This window comes from Melopsittacus undulatus, chromosome 8, assembly GCF_012275295.1.
Source record: "Melopsittacus undulatus isolate bMelUnd1 chromosome 8, bMelUnd1.mat.Z, whole genome shotgun sequence".
Classification (NCBI taxonomy): domain Eukaryota; kingdom Metazoa; phylum Chordata; class Aves; order Psittaciformes; family Psittaculidae; genus Melopsittacus; species Melopsittacus undulatus.
This window is the reverse complement of record NC_047534.1, coordinates 24,102,301-24,124,198: the sequence shown is the minus strand read 5'-3', so window position 1 is coordinate 24,124,198 and position 21,898 is coordinate 24,102,301. Positions and strand designations below refer to the sequence as shown.

At 38.5% G+C, this 21,898-nt stretch overlaps 1 protein-coding gene and 1 long non-coding RNA gene across 2 annotated transcripts; both read right to left on the bottom strand.

The window, feature by feature from the left end:
* Positions 1-558: 558 nt before the first annotated feature.
* Positions 559-13,607, bottom strand: LIN7C (lin-7 homolog C, crumbs cell polarity complex component). Its single transcript, XM_005150578.3, has 5 exons — positions 13,544-13,607; positions 8,344-8,462; positions 7,180-7,251; positions 6,600-6,809; positions 559-4,112 (listed from the first exon to the last, which is right to left on the bottom strand). Exons 1-5 carry the CDS (start codon positions 13,578-13,580, stop codon positions 3,957-3,959), a joined length of 594 nt encoding a protein of 197 aa, XP_005150635.1. The 5' UTR covers positions 13,581-13,607; the 3' UTR covers positions 559-3,956.
* A 1,065-nt stretch (positions 13,608-14,672) lies between these two features.
* On the bottom strand, positions 14,673-21,570 carry LOC115946751 (uncharacterized). The gene is made up of 3 exons (XR_004080785.1): positions 21,506-21,570; positions 18,004-18,090; positions 14,673-14,893 (listed from the first exon to the last, which is right to left on the bottom strand). It is a non-coding gene; the product is annotated as an uncharacterized lncRNA (long non-coding RNA).
* Between the last annotated feature and the right edge of the window lie 328 nt (positions 21,571-21,898).

The window sequence follows — 21,898 nt, the reverse complement described above, 5'->3', positions numbered from 1 at the left end:
TGGAAATGGACTCAACAAAACCTGACATCATTCATGTTTTCTGCTAGCTTAGGGCACTAAGCTTGTTTGGGTATTGACTGCTAGATCACAGTTGAAAACTAAGTCAGAAATTAAGGATGTCCTACTGACTTTTTCAGTTGTTTTTAAATCAGTTAAGGCAGTAAACTGCAATGAAATACACAACATTGATGAACTGCAGCTTTTTTTAAGCTATGAAATTACATTAACTTCAGTCTTTGCTTCAGTATTGTAAGCCTTACACTTATGCATCATTTAAGCAGCTGAGGACTACGGAGGTCTCAAAAATGCAGGAGGCCCAACGTATTATACGTACTTGAGAGTATTCCCATTTTCTTCTTCAACAGTGGGGTAGGAAAGGAAAAATCCATAAGCAATCAGGAGGACTAACTAACAACAGCCTGAAGTTTTCCTCTTCGGACACCCACACACATGCAGGGTGTTTATACTGAGCCCTAGAGATTATGAACACCCAATTACAGCAGTCTGAAAGAAGTGCCTGGAACAGGAAGTCAGAAGAAAAAGCACAAACACAACACATGCAAAATTTAACTTTTATTTTTCTGTTGATAAAACCCAAAGATCCCTCACAGCAGCAACAGATGCATAAGTATCTGCAGAAATGACACCTCTTCTTAACCTTTTTGCATACCCAAGTATGCCAAGTATATAGGGACTGCATGTTAACACAGTACAGGCACTGCTCAGTAGTAATAGAGATCAAGTTTCTTGGCATATTTTAATCCATCCTTTCCTCAACAGTATAGGATTTTCATAGTAGTAAAGGTGAGTATTAATAAGTTGCCTGTTTATGGATTTTTTGTTGTCATTTAAAAACTTTATTAAATTCTACATGTACAATTTATATGCTCGGATACACCTCCCCACGTTTTGTAGTAGCTGACAAGCTGTATCCAAATGCTAAAACTCAGAATGAAAATGCTACCGCATTTAGCACCTCTGGCTGCACTAGTGTAAATATTTCCATAAAGTAGCAAAACACACCTCTTTTCAGTAACACAAGGGATACAGGTTTTAAAATACACATTTCTATCTCCTTTCCATATCCTTTTTTAATATATATATATTTATATATAGCTCTAAAACAGATCTCTACTATTTTACAATTAAATTAAAACACATCCACAATTGGTCTAACTAGTGATTTTGTCTCAATACCTTAAACATTAGCTGTTCCGTAAAAATATACAATTCAACATGGTTGTATCAGTAACATAGGGCCTTTTGAAAGAAGCCCATGACACACAGCCAAAGCAATTCAGTGCTCAATGTCATCTAGCTGATAAATACCTATACTGCATTTTCAAAGTATCAGTATCTTTAAACCCCAAATTTCTCTTTGCAGGCTTACCATGCTTACAAACATGCAGAAAGCAATCACATTTCTCACTTGTCTGTAGTAATCACATTGTTTTTTTCCCATGGGTCAACTGACAAAGTACAAACTTCCTGCTGTCATTTTTAGGTCACTAACCTTTTCCTTTCCTTCATATACTGAATTACCTCACAATGGATCATACTGCTCCATGTGAGACTAGGGATTAGCCATGTAGCAAGAACTGCACTTTTCAGTTTAAGCTTCTAAGAATCAAATTCTAACAGTCAATTAGGATGCATTCATAGCTGCCATACAAGTGAGCAAACACCAAGTAGACAAATTAATTCCAGGTATATACCAGAAGATGAAGTTTAAAAAACAAAAACCAAACTAAAAAGACCCCAAAACCCAAACTATACAAGTACAGCCTCAAGCCTGGCAGATTCCAAGAAAAGGACCTCTGTCCAGAATTATTCTTCCCAATAACAAACAAAAACCATGCTGCATCAAACATGCTTGAGATAAGACATTAGTTGCTTTCAGCTGGAGATTCCTTATAACTACCACAGCATCACTCCACAGAAAGTTTTACAGCGATGATGATGTGCAGTACTTCTGCAGTACAAACAAGAATCCGCCAAGTCAGAAGCAGTCAGTAATAACACCCCAGACAAGTTCACATGTCATGGTAACCTAGCATATAAACCTCAGAACATTCTACTCTTATGCACGTAATAACCAATAATTTAGGTACTAACTATTCCAAGACCAATACAGTCAGTCTGTAGATAAGACTACAATAGAACATACTAAAAAACCCACAAGAGGTATGACAATTAAGATGAGTATTTCTTCTAAACAGCAGAAAGTTAGGGAAACATCTGGAATTCTGTTGCACTGCATTATTATAGCTTCTGTTTCCGAGTATAAAAATACATCTAGAGAGTCAATTCAGAACTGCATACAGAATTCTATCCCCCGCCTTAACTGCTTTAAAATTAGTACAAAATAAGTTACGGGAATGACTGTTGTGAAATTGTGTCAGTATTACAAAAATCATTATATGAGAACACCAACTGTAAATTATTTACAGGCGAGGTAATACAGTTTCCATAATTATGAATTACAATTTAGCAGAAGTGTAAAAAATCATGTACTCACCAAAACATTACAAAATCTGGTATCGTTATCAGCTACACAGTAGATCATGATTAGGTTTTGTAGCTGATACACAACATATTGTTAAGAAAAGTGCCAAAATACTGCTACATAAGAATCTTTTTTTCCAAAACCATTCAGCAAAAAAACCCTGCAGATTCTATGTTAAAGAATGCCTAAAGGAAACAGGAAAAAACAAAAAAGGGATGCCAATTGTACAAGTATGTCTTATTAAATGTCTTTGAAAAACCTGCACATTCAATTCATGCTTAAAAGTCTGACATGAAAGAGGCTTATTAAAAAAAATAAAAATCTAGAAATACCAATATATGCTTTTTCAGGGTTATCTTAGGCCATTTTAAAAGTACACATTCTTCTTAATTCATGAAACCTATGGAGACTGAGAACATTCTAAGCATAGCTGGACTGCTGAGGGTTGCTGTGATGAGTGGCACAAAGTCCTGCTGGATGCTAGTCTCTATTGGTGGACTCTAGGGGTCTGTACTGTGGCCCATACTGGTTAACATTTTCATCAAGGACGGGGTGACAGGACAGAACACACTCTCAGCAAGCCAAAGGGATCTTGGCAGGCTACAGAAATGGGAAACAGGAATCTCTCAAAGTTCAGCAAAGGTAAGTGCAAAGTCCTATCCCAGGGAGGAATAACCCCATGCACCAGTTACAGGCTGGGGGCCAATGTGCTGCAAAGCAGCCTGGTAGAGAATGATATCAAGCTGACCATAAGCTACCATGTGTCCTCATGGCAAAGCAGCCCAGCAGTCTCCCTGTCTGAATCAGGAAGAGCACTGCCAGCAAGGTGAGGGAAATAATTCTTCCTTCCCCTCTTCTAAGCCCTTATGAGCCACGACACAACTGCTGTGTCCAGCGTTTTGGGCTCCCCCTGTATACAAACATGGGCATTACAAGAGCAAGTCCAGCACAGGGCCACAGAGATGAAGTCATTGGAGCATCTGACAGACAAGGAGAAGCTGAGAGAACAGGGATTTTCTAGCCTAGAGAAGAGGCGGCTCAGGGGTGATCTTACCAACATGTGTAAGTGGCTGACAGGGAGGAGTATAAAAAAAAGCGCGAGATTCTCCTCAGTAGCATCCAGTGGCTGGACAAGAGGCAATGGGCACAAGTGAAAATACAGGAAGCTCAAACACTAGAACAGGTTGCCCAGAGATCTTCTGGAGTCTCCATCCTTGGAGACGCTTAAAGCCACAGCTTGTTGCAGTCCTGAGCAACCTGCTCTAGCTAGCCCTCCTCCAAGCAGGGGGCTTGGACCAGATGATCCCCAGGAGCCCCTCCAAACCTCAATCATTCTGTGATTCTACAAAAAGGACAGGGTCTTTTGTAGCCCAGGCATTGGATCAACTGAGTCACAAACTATAAAAATGCAAATGGAATATATTTTCTCCTCAAATTATTGCATTCAAAGTTAATTTTGCTGTCTGCGTTTTGCTGATCTCATTTTTTCGAATCTTGACTCCATTTCTTCCAGGACCTTTGGTGTGTATCGCACAACTAATTTAACCTTCCCTTGAGCTGCCTTCAGCAGTTCTACAGCTTTTTCATGGTGTTCACCTTCGACGCTCTGCAAAGCATAAATGATGGAGTATTAGTAAAGACACATACTGAAAACAGATTTCCTTTTCAATTCTTTGTACAATTTCTATACAATCAGCTACTGAAGTTTTCTAGTTTGAAGACTGCACATGGACAACATCACTCATGTTCAAGATTTATTCTTCAGCAAATCAGTAAGAGGTGATGATAAATATACTCATTAGTATTAACAGAGTACTACAAAACTTTTGGTCAGGTTTATGCTGAACAATCACATTCTGTATTTACATACACTAACTGAAACAAGGGTAACATTTGGCAGCTCTGAAATGACAAAAAACAACTTCAGGAGGATGCTTATTTAAAACTCCAGATTGTTCTTCTTCTTTCTGGATGCACTTTAAAATCAGTAGTCACCCTCTATTTGCCTAATAAGCCACAGACAACTGCAAGATAGCTGCCTTCTTGATGTTATCCTGTGTTATGACAGGCAGAACACTGCATACCGAGTGCTGCACTGGAGAAGCTAACATGCGGCATGCTGCTTATCTTAGTGCTCCACATATCTCTCCATAAATGCAAGATTTTCAAGCTAATTTCCTCTAAATTGATTCAGAACAGCCTAACCCAACTCAGTAAGAACACAATCAAAATACTTTCCTTAAAGAACTCTGAGAATTTATTAGGGTTATACTAAATCCAGCTAATTAGAAATTGTAAGCAACAGTTCCCAGCAACTGCATCCAAATATACATTCCTGTACAGCACACATTTTATCAGCCAAACTTATTTCTCCCAAACTTATTAAACACAATGATGGGACTATCCCAAGCCTACCTCCTACTGGTGCTATTAGAAGCTAGAAGGCAGGTGATGTACCTGTTGATTGGAGGGTTTCCCTGTTACTATAACGTTACTTACAGAAAAAAAGACAACAGTTAAAAAAACCCCAAATTATTTCTCTTCTACCAGACTTAAGACAACAGACATTTGAATGCTTTCATTTGTGTTATTCAAGTGGATGTGTAGGCTGTTCTGGTTAAAACCAGTAATAAAAGATTGGTAAAGGTCTATGTTTAATTATATCAACATGCCTGCAATTCTGGAGTAAATTCAAAATCTCCCATCTGAAAAAAACACAAACTTGTTTTAACGCACATTCACTGTAGTCTTGGCAGTGACTTTTTTAATCATTAAATCAGGAATTACAAGAAAATGCCTGTCACATATTAAGATGACAGGATTCCCTCTGTAAACATCAGATGTTTTTTCTGAGACTACATTAGCATTCTCAAAAGCTTTTTATGCACGCACTCACTGTATTCATGCAGTAGCAATACATATTTATGCACGTGTTTGCACACACATTCAGTCTTTGTTAGCTGTACAAACTGCCTGATGACCAGGCTCAGTTTTAGGTGGTGGTTTTTCTTTTAGGAGAGTCTGTGGGTGAGGAAGGCCTCATCTGAAAAGAGTTCTGCACCTGTCCCTCAATACTTAATGCTTCAAACTAACAGGAAGGCTAGGCCAAGGACAGTTACATCACTACAGCCATCCATGTCACTCTTTCACCTCCTGAAAAGGACAGCTGGACTCCCAGATAATAGCCAGGAGCTGAGTATGTCAGAGATCTGCCATAGCAGAGACTTCCCAGACACCCAGTTAGCCTCTACTCCTTCAAGTGTCAAAAAAATCCTCACTTGAATTAAAAAGTACAGGGTTTAGTTTGACCCTCTGTCTTCAAATGCAATTGGGTTTACAGAAGTAGTGATAAACCCGAAATTTTAAGCTATCATACAGCTTCTCTGCAAATGAAAACACTAGTTTGAGAAGTATTTACATGGATTTGACTAGGAGCTGCCTTAAGTCAAAGGCTGACCATAGCCTCGTCTTTCCAGCCACCCTGTGTTTTGGTTTTGTATTCTCACTCTTCAAAAGAAGATACTCATTAAAGGTAAATATCCACAACAGCATTTGATACACATACTGCCTAAAATATGGTGAAAAGCCTCTAGTTTTGAAAGTCAGTACACGTAAGTGGAAGGAAAAAAGTATCACACAACTGAAGACAACACCACCTTGTAGCTCCATCTTATTACAGCTGTCATGATGCAGTAGTATTTTTACGGTGATAATGAGAATCTGCTCAGTCTAATGCATCGTAATTTATTAATTACCTTAGAAGGTGCAAAAAATTATATTAATTAAAATCTGCATCATGAAACTTGGATTTCACAACATAATACTTGGACTAAAAGTATATAATCCCTCAGAATACAAAATACTGACATAAATATTGCAGTTCCCAAGTCAACCATCTAACTAAAGCATAGTCCTAGAACTCTCAATGCACACAACTCCACAGAAACCTAACCAAGTTGCACTTGCAAGGATAAAAAGAAACTATTTTTGCCAAGATTAAAACAATGACATCGTTTGTGCCACGTATATTCTCCGTATGCCCCCAAGTGGAATCAAGTAGTTACTGCTACATAAAGTGGAAACCAATTCCTACCACTCCGTTTACAGAAAGCAGCTGGTCTCCACGTTTCAGGCCTCCGTGCCTATCAGCTATACCGCCGGGGATAATACGAGAGATATAGATTGGAGAATTTTGTTCTTTGCCTCCCATGATATTGAATCCAAGACCTTCTTCGGTTTTGGGTAGCTCAACCACTCTGGGATGGGAATGGCCTTCACTAGCAGCAAAAGCAGCTACGGTGGCCTGTAAGAAACAATGTTTTTCTATTTATAAGAAATTAAATATAGACCTCTTAGCTAGACACAGCAAGCAGACTGGAAAAGTATTTTTATCTCCAAGTACCGAAATGTGAAGACAAATGAAATTAATTCTCTAGGTACCAGGTAATGGTATCTATGGAATAAGACAGTAGCTTGAAAAATTCAGAACACCAAGAATAAAATTAAAATAGAACAATCTTAGAAGTATCTAGACTTTGGTTATATCTTTTAAAAACCTGCTAAGCTTATCAATTTTATTAGACATCTAGATAATATCCTAATGAATTTTAAATAATAATCTTCTGAAGTAATAAATTACTGTTTGTTTATACAAGTTACAGTTTGGCTTTTACCTTCGCCGTTGCATTAGCTCTAACTTCTGGGCTACTGCTGATATCCACAGTTTCATATACGTGTTCATAAACCTACAGAGACAAAACAGTTAAAGTATGGGGGGAAGTGATATTTTTCTGCTTAGATAATCTAACAAAATATCAGGTACAACAAAAAAAAGGGTAACTTAAGAAGGACACACCTCCAGTAAGAAGTTTCTCCCCAATTAACTACAAGGTGTCAAGCTGCCATACTACAAAGAAACAACTCTCTTGATACCTTTATTGCTCAGTTAACCCATGCAGATCTATGTCTCAGCCTCAATCTTCCTCCTTCCACAGCATCCAGACATCCCCATGAACTCAGAAGTGCTTATGGCTCTAATGCATGACTGGAGGCATGGGTTCCTATCTTCTCTTGTCCGATTCAATGTGAAACTCTTCAATAAGGATGCACACAAAACCATTTAAGGAAAGCTCTTAAAAGCTGTCCTGACAATCCATCTCTTCCTGCAAGATCCCCATTTTTCCTTCAACTGATGCAACTAGTTGAATACCTTATTAAAAAAAAAAGCTATTGAAAACACAGAGGCAAAGAATACTAATGCTAAGGAGGTGATTACACTGAAGGCTAACCAACATCCTCACATCTACCTCACAATTTGGACTTGTTAAGCAATAAAACACTCAACAGGATGAGGACATTATGATACTTCTGTCTAAAACCAGATCTTTTACATTACTCCAGGTGTTATCATCAGCGATAGCACCACCAACAGCAAGGCATATTCAATCACCTAAGAATCTCTAATAGAGCAACTGCAATGAAGATGAGGTGGTGTAAGGCTCCACCTTGAGGTGATGTGGATATAGCTTAAAAGAAACAGGCAACTGGTACTTTTGAGCATTCTTACATTCTAAGAGGGTAACAGCCTGCTATCTGCCAGTAAGGATAGACTCTCAAAATAACCTCTAAAAAGTTATTTGCTCCCGAGCTATTAATACATCTATGTTATCTGCAATTATTGTTATTTTCTTCTGAACTTTTAAAAGTAGGTCTTATTCTACGAAGTGGTGTAAAACAAATTCAACCCTTAGAGCAAAATCAGATTACTGCACTGGGCACAAAAAGGAAAACATACTGGGTTTCAACTAAAGGTAACTGCTTACATCAGGTTAACTTACCTCCCTTACAGCATTACAGAATTCACTTTGAAGGACTCTTTGCAATGCTTGTAGCTTTTGTGGTGGCACTTCTCCACTTCTCTGTAATTTTTCCAGCAGCTCAATTGCTCTGCAGATGTCTACAGAAAAATAAAGCACCACCAATGAGGAACATCTGAGGAAATTACAGGTGTTTTCTTTCTTTCTTTCTTTTAATGGAGCAGTCTCTGTGTGTGCACATTTTTACACATAGCTTTAAGGTGTATACCTTTCATTTCTCCCATCAAACTATAAATCTACAAAATGGTACAATAAAACACTCTACTTTCAGACTATTTTTAAGTCAACCACAGCATCCAACCCTGTAAAATATCTGGAGTTACCACTGCCAATCTGATTTTTCCTTGAAGTTTAAATCAGACTGAAATATTTGATATATACACTATCAGCATCTCTCATGCATACTTCATAATTTATCTACTGCCATTGATCACATTTTGTTAAAACAAGCAAACCAGCTAAAATATTATCAAATATACTAGCATTCCTTTTATATATAAACAAAAATATTTTTTGTTCAACAAGACCACATTCGATACTTTCCCTACAACAGGGCTGAGAATTATCTGGTCTATTACCCTCCAGTGCTTAGGAAAAAACAATCAAGCTCCTTTTCATATTCTCAGTTGAGAATATCTCTATTTTAGAACCCTCAACCCCAAACCTCTTTGTTCCAGTTCCTAGAAACTTGTTCCTAAGAATTCATGATGTCCATATTCTTATAAATGTAAATGCTGCTTTGTGAAACTGAACTCCCTGTAAAAGGTTTGATTCCAGAACCCTATGACTCAAGAGGGGCATCATATGCCATGCGACATACTCCTGGCAGCTCTAGAAGAGTACAAGACATTCATACCCCTAACTTGTATTTCCATTAGTGATGATTCTGAACCACGGAAGTCCTTGAGCAGAAGTAGAACATTCTCTCAGAAAAGCAGAGAGGAAGAATTAGTTTCATTAGCACACAGGCAAAGAAGCAGTGATTAATCTATTATAGAAATAAGGCACAGATTATTTTAGAAAAGGATGGAGTCTGGGACACTGCTATATTCCAAATGCATTACTTCCTTCTTTTCTGTAATTAACCTTTAGGCAACCATTTTTCATGTGAACACACTCAATGGCACCACGTCAGCACAGAAAACATGAAATAGGCACGAACTTCTAAAAGGCCATGTTTAAGAAAAGAGAATTTACGTAACAAGATGAAGAGACAGTGGGGTGTATGTTCTGAAATGGAGGTCAAGTGCGCTGAGAAGAGACAACTCACACTCATGCTCTGTCCACTTTGTGAGTTATCAGACACACCTGCAGGTGGTACAGTCAATGAAACAAGGTACAGCTTAACCTCTCAGGCTGGTCATCCACGGACTGGAAATGAGTCCTTCATGGAAGAACATCCAAGTATTATCACTATAGCCACAAGACACAGATTATTTCAGATTAAGTTAAGATTTCTATGTATCATGAGAATTTGGTGTTTTCTGGCAAGCATTTCCAGGCTTTACAAGCACCAGTTACCTGAAGCAAAGAAGTATCAAACCTTAAATTTCAGCTATTACTAATCTCAAGTCCTCAGAGGACTTTCTATTTCCTATTTGTACAATAACAAAATGCAAAAACACTTCTGAAGCTTTTAATTTCCTAACGCACATTTTGTATTTCAATTCACATACAAAATAGTTCGTGAAATTAAAGAAATTCTAAATGTGATTGATTACTCTTCCAGCGATGAAAAATCTCCAGCATTCTTAGTAACCCTTGTGTTCAGCAACAGCAGTGCAAGTTATCTGTATTTCATCAAGTCTTGCACTGAACAGCTTGAAGTAGAATGATCAACAAATGGCAATAGCAGCACTTCCAATCCTGCAACACTCCATATATTAATGAAAAAAGTCTAGAAAGTATGTAAATTACAATACAGCTATCATGTAAATACTTGCAGATGTTTGCAGACAAATGACTGTTTCATGCACAGGAGGAGTACAGTTGTACACAGCCGTGCTCCAGTCTGGGGTCCATGAAGCCTGTTAAGCTGTAAGGTGCATGAACTTGATAGATAACAATTTGATTAGGATACTGCAAGAAATCTTAAAGGGTGACAGCAAGCCAGTGATCCAAAGAGCAGCTGTAGAAATTAAGACTCCAGAAACAGTTCATGAGATGAAAAGTTTTAATTGCATAGCACTTTATACCCTAAGGTAAAATTGTCTAGTTTGGGAACCAGTTGTGTCTTTCCTGAAGCGTAGACTAAGAGCATAGAATCAGCTTGTCAAAAAGTGACTGGGATACACTGAAATGGATTAATTTTAGATGAAAATAAAGCAGAAAATGCAGTTGAATAAAAAAAGGCTTCCAGATCAAAGGACCAAGCTCCTGCTGGTAAAAACCCAAAGCAGATTAATGAAGCACAAAAGTCAGATCCTCAGCACTCTATAGATCTCCTTTACCACACTGTACTTCTGTCTCAGGTAGATACAGGCAATGAATCCCACTACCAGCACACTTATGCCCCACCCCAAGAGTTATTTTGTTTTACTCTGTTGACAGGACCCCATTATATGAGCCTGAAAGTGAAATGAGTGTAACTTTCACTCAATGAACTGCATTTGGTACTATCAGTCAGAAGCTGAAGATTCAATCTCTCCCAGCAATACTACTCTGGCAAGGAACTAGTTTGGCTGGGAAAAAGTGACAAAACACACCTTTCATTTTCAAGAAAAGGTTGTTGATTGCTCTGCTGATGTAGCATGCTTCCTCCTGAACTTATTGCTTGTGATATGATCAGCTGAAAGCTGCCTTCCTCACAATATTATCATTACAGTTTAGCTAACCGTTCCACACCAGAGGCTGAAATGGAACACTACAGAATTGTCAGTGATGGTTTCCACAAGGATCAATGTAGAAATAACTCCAGAGTAGGTCATTTAAAAAAACCCATAAAACTCACTGTAAAACTGAGTCCACACATAACTAAAAAATGGATTTCCTTTTAACCTTTTCATCCTTTTTATATCAGTTGCCTGTTCTTCATAAATCATTTCCTGTGCTCACAGCAAAGTCCTGAAGAAGTAAGATACATTTAAACTAAAAAAATGTGGGAGAAAAAGACAGCAAGATGCCACCACTCCAAGCATATGTGTGAACAAAACACAGAAAGAGAAATACAGCATCCTCATAGATACTCCTGATTAACCACCTCCACTGCTTATGTTCAAATAATCTGGATTCCCAAACTGTATGTGGAGTTATCACACATCACCACCAGACCATACAAATAACTTTGGAACGTTATATGCTCTATCATCCCTGCCCTCCAGTGAATTTGGGTGGTGGTGTTTGCAATGCAGCTTGGAGGAGAGAACAGACAGGGAGAATTTTCAATTGCCCTGATGGTAAGCATATGGTAACCATTTTAAATCAGCTCTTTTTCCACACTATTCTCTCCTTTCTTATGCTGTATGCCAACAACACTAGTGATGTTCACTTTCTATTCTCTACTTTCTTAAGCTATATGCCAACAGCATTACTGATGTTCATTTCCAAGCTGCTGTTGAGTCATCATCAGGTTATCTGCAGTTAGCCCCACACAATTAACAGAAGTTATTTATTTCTGTAAATAAGGCTCTGGCTTTTGTGGGTCCATTATACTGTGCTCCCTTTTTCTTTTCTTAAAAAGGTCAATATGCCAGAAGACTAAATAGCTCCTTTGTTACACTGATCCCTAAGTAACCCTGAAGATTTGTTTACTTTCATGGATAGTGCATAGTAGCAGGGTAATGAGGTGGAGAAGGATGCTGCCTGAGGTTTAAATCCACGGACCTACCAAGAGAAACTAATCCACTGCCAAAGTAGCTGCCCTAATTAACAAGCTTTGGAGTTGGGAGGGTAGGTGAGCTGTGGAGTAGGAATCAAAGTCCTTATATAAGTCACTATTTACAGGCCTTCTCTCACACAAGTGATTCACTTGTAGAATGGGAAAAAGGGTCAGGCAAACAGAAAAAATTACTTCTGTGGTAACGAACATGTGCTAGTACCAAACATGGATTATGTACAGCATGTTATACCTCTATAAAAAAAAACAACTAGCACTGTGAGCAAAGGTGGTGGTTCCAATGGAAACAGCAGCAGGAAAACAGCTCATCCAATCATCTACACTCAAATGGATAATGACTTTCTTTCTCAAAAACAGGATTTCTCATTCTCAGTATTCTTTTCCTATTTAAAGTCCCTTTTCACTTTCCACTCCCTACTTAGCTACATACACATTCATAAGCCCACCATATATATCGTTATGCAAGTATGTATGCCCTAAGCTACTGTGGACCTTGCACCGTTATGAAGAAGCACCCTGAAGGAAGTTTATCCTTGTTTCTTAAAAACCATGGATACAAGACACAAGAGTATTACAGAAAAAAATACCTAACTAGGGTCTGCATTTTATTAATTTCCCTACTGATTTTAGTACACACTGTACGGTATTAACAACATAAATTTAGGCTAGAAACTGAAAAATCGGGGTGAAACCATAAACGTGAGAGTGCAAGAGCTGAGCAGAACCATGAACAAGTGTACGGGGAACCCTGAATTCATCAGTTTTCTTCCACAAAAACAAGTAAATTATTAGTACTAAGACAGAGCCTAACAGCTCAAACTTAAAGCTAGGAATTCAGCTGAGTTCAAAAGTAAGCCTTCCGAGAAGAGAAGCAGAAACAAGAAGCTAACAGAAACGCTGGCACTAGCAGAGGCGCAGCAGACACACGCACAGGAGGAGGTCTGTGGCCGGTGCACCCATGGAAACCCAGACGCTCATTGAAACGCGAGAAAAATCTGCGTTAAGAAAAGCCAAAGCAGCAAGTCCCGTCAACACGCAACGAGAACCAAAAGCAATGGAAAACACTTCCTAATCAGGCTCTTGTCTGACTACCTCCGGGGCAGAGTGGCCTCTCAGAGCCCCACAGACGGCGGCACCGCTGCCCGCTCTTGGCTTCTCCGCGGCCCGGCCTCAGACGATCAGGCCTCAGCAGGGGGCGGGGGAAAGACAGGAAAAATCACCCCATGGGCTCGGGCCAGCCCCTCGGCAAGGAGCCGTAGAGCCTGGCTGGAGCAGCAGCCCCGCGGCCACAGAGAACCGCCTATTCCCAACCGCCGCCACGCTCACCTCGCTCCAACCGCACCGGCTCGCTCAGCGCTGCCATCTTCTCCTCGCTACGGCCCGAACGGGAAGTGACGCAGCGCTGCCGGAAATGGCGGCTGGCGTGGATGGGAGAGGGTAGGTGTTGCCAGCCGCGGTGGCGGTGGTCACGACAGGTTTTTTTTATCGCGATGGCAAGAGGACTGGTTTCCCGTGACCGCGGTAGGAACCTGTGGGGTGCTCGCTTCTCCCCCGCTGGTATAGCAGGACGTGAGTTCTGTGGGCTCAGCCAAAGTTGTGTCAAAACCAGTGTAAAATGCCCTCTGTATGTTTTTTTTTTTTTTTTTCCCACTTCTTAACACGTCTGAGGGCTTTTCACACGCTAAAAACGCCACAGAGGGTGTGCATGTCTTTCTGTGCACCTTGGGTACGCCTGGAGGTGCCCTGGCAGTGTTCAAGGCCAGGTTGGACAGGGCTTGGAGCAACCTAGTCTAGTGGAAGGTGTCCCTGCCTGTGGCAAAGAGTTGGAACTGGATGAGCTTTAAGGTCCCTTCCAACCCAAACCATTCTGGGATACTGTGATGTACTTGGCTTTTTCTGAAACAAACAAACAAAAAAAAAAACCCCAAAAAAACCAAACAAGAAACTACTTCAGGCCATGTACTTAATATATGCTTAATATCTACTAAGGGTATAACTCTTCATGTTTAGCTTTGATTTTACCCTCGTTTTTATTTTTGCTTTGAAATAAAATAGCTCTCAACAGGTCTCCAAGTGTCTGCTAATGTGACAGTGATGTACTCCCTCCTCTCTGTGATTCATTTTAATGCCAGTTCCTCTCAGTTTGAAGGATGCAGCATGTGCATTTCACTGAAAAGGTCATATGAATGGAATTTTGCAGGTGAACAAAATTAAATCTTCGCAGACTAGTCTCCACCAAGAAAAAGTGTTGTAGCAGCTGGAACTATAGAATGTTTCTGGAATAAAATCCAGATGCTTCTATCACAGTCGTACACAAACTACCATTCTTGTCACAAGTGATTGAAGTTTTAAATAGACTGCTCTGACTTTGGACAGATGAGTTTATGGAGAAAAATTAGTGTTCAGCAATATTTCATAAATCTTAAGGTTTTTCCAAAAGATGTGCAATAAGAATACATGTTGAAACATATCTTTCAAGTGGCATTCTGACTCCAGTGAAGACTAAAGATTCAGAAGTTAAAGCAGCTGCTTTAACTTTCTTGTAGACCCAGTGAACTGGACAATGACATTATAAGAAAATCTGAAAAGCACATTTTATGAAGTGCTTCTGCTGTCTTCTTCATAGTGCTGTCGATCTTACACCACATTGCTTCAGGAATTTGTGCTGATTTATACCTGCGGGGAACAAAAAAAACCACAACAAAGCTTGTGGTTTTAACTGTGATCTCTGAAGAACGTCGCATTAGTTACTTCATTTTGTTTGTTCTTTGTTTTCAAAATGGACCTTACTTTCTATGATCATATTTTATTTGAGAAAACTAGATCTTTTTACACCAGAAGTTCTGTGGGCATCATGAAAACTAATGGGCTTATAATCTTACAAAAGAACAGAAAAGAAACAAAGTGCCTGATTTTTCTGTTTGGCCTTTGCTTTTTTGTAACACCTATGGAACTAAACCAACTGGACCTGAGAGAAAGAAAACTTTGGCATAAAATGTGACATTGCTGTCTGGTTTAATAAAAGAGCTGAAAGTGGGGATGTATGCCTAATCTGTGGCCTTCAGGAGGACTGAAGAACATCAGGCCTCATGTTCCAGTGGAAGAAGTGGAATGCCAGTGTAAGACAACACAGGAAAGGAGAATAAGGCTGCAGGTTATATAGAAAAATGTAAAGCATGGATACCCATTTGTCTTTTGCTTTCTGAGGTAATATTTAAGTGCACTGCTGTATTTTTGCAGGACTGCCCAATTTTTGCAGTGTTGTCTCTTAAGCTACAAAGCCAGGCATTGCTGTGACAGAGGCATTTTAGTGCAGTTTTTTACCTTCAAAAATAAGAAAGGGAGTGAGCTGCTGAGTTCATAGCATGCTGCATTTTCTCAAGAAAAATTAAAAGCATAGGTGTATACTGACAAATACAGTATTAATATGGCAAACTGTTTGTGCCATCCTCGTCAGGAAATCCCTATCCTGGTAAGCATTTGGAGGAAAAACAGGTCCCAAAAGTGATTCCCAAAGACTGTGAGTGCTCTTCCTGAATGACTAGGTAAATGTATTTGCACAATAGTGGCTGAGAAGCATGAAAGTTCATTAAACTTCAGTTGATGTGTTTTGCTAACAATAATGAAATTATTAATTTAGACCCATTTGTCTATGTCATTCAAGCTTGTGACATTTTTACTAGAGTTTTAATCTTCATTGATGAATTAGCTGAGGTGTTACCAGCTACACTTTAATGCCACATGAAATATTGGTGCTGTGTGCTGTAGTATATGTCAATTGGACTTCTGGGAGCAAGAGCATCCTGCACATTTTAGTGTGTATGGTGACTAATTAGAGTGGAAGAATTGTCAATAATCAAGTGATATAGCCTGTGTCTTCACTGGAAGATAGTTGCACTACCAGTCTAAGAGAAAATGGAAATCAGTCTCTAGTGTGAGCTAACTTAAAATAAAAGCACAGTTTCTTTTAGGTGAGAGGTCTTAGTGTGCAAGAAGTTAATTCATAACTAAGAGGATGAGCTTTATTCATAAATTAATTAGTAAGGTCTGAATATTTTTATGGTAGTGTCTTACCAGGCAGCCAAACACAGGGCACTTTAAATCTGGACATGAGACACAGGTGGAGGGAATGCAAATGTGGCAGGATATACTGTATAATTATTTAGGCAAAATGCAGGAAGGAGAGTGGTTTAACGTTCACTTTCTGGCTTCTGCTCAGGTGCAAGGTTCAGGCTCAAGCTTCTTGTGAGAAAGAGACATGGACTGAGGCTAGCTTTGTCTCTGTACAGTTCTGTCACAAAACTCTGTAAACTTATGGCTTAGTTTGTTGGAAAAATACTTTCCCTGTGTATGGATCTGTTTATGTGTGTGTTTTTGTTCTAGCAGGACCAGTCCATAGTGGTCTTGTAGCTAGGCAGTATTTTCCTTCACATCCAGCTGCCACGAATTTAATCACAAGGACAGACTGGAAGATTTGCTGGATGCTACAGAAAACATTAGAATGCAGTGTTCTAAGATTTTTATCATCCCAATAAAATCCTTACAAGTGTAAAGGTGCTAATCAGTGCATTATTTTAACAGGTAGTACAAATCACAAACCCACAGCATTTATATGTGTATGTGTTTTAACATGCATATGGTCAGGAATAATCCCAAAGTGCTTTAAACAATATTAGGCAAATTTTAAGTCCACACTGAAAGGGATTTTACTTAATTACCTAGCTAATGCTGTAGAATGCATATATGCATCTAGTTACTTTTAAGGAGGAAATGGCAATCGTGTAACACAGTACACCAATATGGTGAAAAAAAAATTGACTAGTAATGGGTATCATGACACAATGTATGCTCATAAAAATCACAGATGGTTTTCTGCTGTCCACGAAGAACAATGTCTGCCTGTGAAATCTGAAAGGCCAAATTAACCATTATAGGACTTTTATTTATGATTCAGGGCAGAGAAGAGAGTGCCAATTCAATTTTTAGGTTATTAAGACATCTCTTTGCCTTAAGGCTGCCATGTTGGTAGAATTTTATTGCTTTAATACCATTGAATTTAATTACTTTAAATCTTTGACAGTTGCATTAGTATTTGCAATTCCAGCAATACTTTAATTCATTGGCTTAGTCCAGGGTGAGTTTCATGCTCTGCCATTCACTGATTGATGGTCATTGTCACTGTTCCGGCTTTTATACTGGCTGAAAAACATGGAACCTTTTTGATCATGCACATAACTAGCATTTTTTTCTGTTTTCATATGACAGAATTTTGCATTGTTACATGTTACAGAACATGCATTTTTGATTAATCTCTCACACACTGATTGATTAACATGTAGAGAGTCCAACATTTTGGTATGTGCCACCTAATCTCCATGCCATTTATTTTTTCCACATTAAACTTGACTATGTGAGTTATCTCTGGATTTTTTTAGTCACTCCTGGTGAATGTGTGAGCACGTAGCAGACATATGGAAAGCACTGCCTGTTTCTCAGAGGTTTTTTAAATCTTCTCATTGTCATCCCCCTGGCCTTTTCTGTAGGTGTAAATGCTCTTTACTGATGACAAGGCTGACAGAGGAAACAAAGTCAAATTGAAAGTCAGTGATGCATCTAAATGCTAATTACAATTAATACTCAGAAATAATTAAATGCATCTGCCTTTCCCACCACCTCACTTCTCCCTCCCCCCTCCCCCCCAGGAAAATACTTGATCTTGCACATGCTCCCTTTTTCTAAAATGTATAGTATCTATTAACAGCCTCAAACAGATGAGACAGACTCACCTTACTGCATGATGTAGTAAGCATACACTGTGTAGTACAGCTCCACAGGAAGCCCTTCATCATTATGTTTTGAAGGGCATCAAGTTTCTGTTAACAAAAAAAGAGTAGTATTATTATGTATTAATAGTGATATTATATGGTGTAGTGTTCTATGCAGAATCAAATCCTATTTTCCAACATTACTTTGACAGAATTTACATTAATATTGTCATAATACAATAATTAAGGAATTATTAATTAATAATTCTCATCTCTAAGCACATATTCCTTGGTACAGAATTGGTGTCTTTCAGTGAATAAAATTGTGTTAATTGGTGAATTTCAGACGAAGCACGGGATATTTAATTTCACCTTGGATAGGACAGTAATGTTTTTGAAAAGACTGCTATTAAGTTATGCCTTTCTGTACAGTCACAGAGATAAGATTGCATTAGCAATATTTGCCTGCCTTTCATGTGCTTTGCTGAATAATCTCATTTTACTTGTTATTTGAACCTTGAAAGTTTGAGTTTACTTTAAAAAAGAACTAAAGCTACCAAAAATAGATTTGGCAGAACAGCCATTTGACAGAAGAGTATAAACATGGTGAGTCTCCCTCTGCTTTCATCACTGGAAGCAGCGTCTGGCCCCTGGGAGGGGTGGTCAAAAGAAGAAACTCTGCCTCTGCAGTATGCTCTTCTTTGCACTTAAACTTGGCAGGGCTTTCTGAGTAGGAAAGGGATGGAAGCTGCAAATTCAGTGTGTGTCCTGCACAAATACAGGCGTGAGTTAGCAGTGAATTCCAAAGATCAACTTTTACTGAATTTAGACAGCACTGTAAAGGAATACTTCATTAGAAGAGAATATTTCCCCCCCTGAAAATACAATAGAAACATCCACAAAGCCTTTCATAAAGAGGCTTAAGGAAGACTTTCCAAATCTCAGTTACCACACACACAAATCACACCTGCAAAAATAAAAGTAGGAAAATTCTTTACTACATGTTAAACAACCACTGGCTCTATGTAATGATTTCAGTGTTTTATAACACAGAATAGACCTTTATACTAGCCAGACTTAATATATTCTTCCTACAGTATGTATGACAAATTTTTTTTACAGAAGAAAATTACTGAGCAGGAACTAAAAGTCATCATAGTTGTGTGAAGTCTTACATTGTGTGTCTTCACTGGGCAATAGAAAGTTTGCTATTTCACATTTTTGGAGAACAGCAATACTGAGCAGATGAACTGCTGTGCTCAGCAAGGGTCACAGTACAGAATAAGCATGTGTGCTGTTCAGGACTCTGAGTGTTTGGACTGGAACTGAATTTCACCTTTTGGATTTTCCCCCTGCATTGTGGTAATTTCTCCACTGTCTCTGACTGCAGTTGAGTATTTCACTGACTCTAGTCAGAAGACTTGGCTAGTCCTTCTGCAATGAAACATTTCTCTGTGTACCTTTAGATGAGCTATCTCAGAAGAAAGCTCACTGGGATCAGAAAAGTCTCTAGAAAACATTGGTTTGACTCCTGCGATCTGAAATTGTTCTGCTTAAGCTTTGCTTAAGTCATCGAATGCATGCCACTGACCTAAGTGGGTATTGGTCTAACCCCCAGAGGAGCATTCAAAGTTCAGTAAGGTAATTCTTGCTCTCCTCTGGTGCAAGTGAGAAAATCTGAATACAATTAAGATATCTATTTAGGGTTTAGGACTGAAGAGCAGATGGACTTGGCTGTATGATTGCTAACACATTTCTGGGTTTGTAAAGAATCTTTTTCTTTTTTTCTCTAGTGTTTTTTACCAAATATGATTTGTAAATACCATTTCTCAAAGGTCCATTTGTAACAAAACGGATGCAAACAGCTAACATAATATTAAAGTGAAACTACTGTTGAACTGTTCATGCTTACAAAAATGCATCCACCATTTAGGATCCCCAACAGATTCTCCATTTCCATGTAATAGGGTCCTCTTGTACAGTAAGGAATCTAAGTTTCAATGATATTAACTGTGTTTTCAGTAATAACACTGATGTTTGAAGAGCTCCAGAAGTGTTTTGTTTTACATCGCTGAGCATTTAAAATTCATAGAAAAGCATTTAAAGTGTATATTTAAAATTTCCTTTTAAAATATTTGAATATTAATAATAGTAATAAACCCCAGTATCTTTCTGTAGGCTTGTGTAGGGCCAGATCACCCTTTGATGCAGATGCATGCAACCCTGCTGTCTCCACATCCCTGTCTCACTGGGATCTTACAGGCAGGGTCCCTATAGTCCCAGGCATTTTGCTGCTAATTGCAATAGCATTAGGGCTGGGTCACTCTAAACAGGTAACAAGTAGGTATGCTACCCCTTTGTATGTATGGTGCAGTATATACCATTAATAGATTTTCTCCACATCAGTAAGGATGTTCAGAGCTTACTTTCTGTATATCAAAGAATATATAGTGATTGTTTCCTAAAATGCATTCTTTACCAAGACTTCAGTCTCCCTGTCAAAGGGGAGTGCTAGAAATAGATTTTGTTTTGTTAAAATAGCTGATATTATCATCTTTACAAAGCCACTAATGTGACAAGACCTTGTACTTCACTACTAATTTTAAATAGACCACATTAGCAGTATCTTAACTGGTACAGCCTGTACAGATGTAATACAATCTCCTTCCATACTATTTTATCACATTACTCTGGTTTCTAATCTTGCAAATGTTCTCAAGAGGAATTACTCACATGCATAAAGTAACCTCATATTCTTTAATGTTTGCAGACTTGGGCCCCAGGTTACAATATCATTTATATTAAAATTGTTTCTGAGCATAAAAGGCTGCTAATTATTCCAGATTCTGCATCGAGGATTATATTTTGAAGGGAGAAATACATCTTATTTGTCTGATTTTATCTTTTCCTGTTTTCTTCTGGTCTGTTTTGTAGTTACACATATGGAGAGAGTGATGCACATGGGAAAATACTAAGGTAGTTTGGTGATAAAAGTATTCTCTGTGCTCAAAGACTAAAGAACTGCAACTGATTTGACATTTTACTCTCTTTTTGGCTAAAAAGAAAAAGCAATTCAATTCCTAATATGACTGACAAGCTATACTTTAGTGATCAGTACAGAATGAAATCTGAAACACATTAATTTGTTTGCATTTGCACATTTTAGAAACATGGGGTTTTAGTTTTCTTAAGTGTGCCTCCTTGTGTTTTACATTTCAGCCAAAGGACTGAAATTAAATTTGTGTAGAAAGGCAATAAAAGTTTATGAGTACATGCAACTGCTACTTATTTTCAGCCTATGACAAAGTGAATTTCCATGGCAGCTTGTAAATTCATGAAATTTAGAACTTCATGTAATACCAAAAGCAAACAAATGATGGAAGAATCTAAGTCCAGCTCCAAGACAGTGCAATTTGGCAATTAAGGTACTTCTAACACATTTTAATATGGGTTTATGCAGTTTTGAACCTAAGTACTTTAATCAGAGTGGTAAGTTAGTGTTTAAAGACCAGGATTGTGTTACCTAGGTCCTGTTCTGTGGTTTCAGTGATGCATGCCCCATAGGTCTTAGCCTTGCAATTCAGTGAAAATACTTCTCCCTGGCCTGCTGGGGAGCACCCATTTGAAGAGTCTTAGCATGAAAAAGCTTCAAAATCAGTTTCCAATACCAGAAATTGAGACATGAGTTCCTGTAACAGCAAGAAAAATAAATTACTACAACCTTTGTTAAAAAAAAAAAAAATATCTCCTATCTCTTGCTCATTTCAAACACATTAGAATCAATGATTTGTAACAGATGGGAAGAAAGGCAGCTCAGATGATTAGGTGAAAGGGTGAGGCTAAGTTACAAGGAAGGGTGAGGAGAGGATTACTTTCTTTGAGTATCATGGGGAATATATGCTGAGTGCAACACAAA

Coding starts and splice junctions, on each gene's coding strand:
- LIN7C (XM_005150578.3), bottom strand. CDS start 13,580: ATGGCAGCGCTGAGCGAGCCGGTGCGGTTGGAGCGAG. Junction 8,463..13,543: donor GCCGGTGCGGTTGGAGCGAG/GTGAGCGTGGCG, acceptor ATTTTTCTGTAG/ACATCTGCAGAGCAATTGAG. Junction 6,810..7,179: donor GAGCTAATGCAACGGCGAAG/GTAAAAGCCAAA, acceptor TGTTTCTTACAG/GCCACCGTAGCTGCTTTTGC.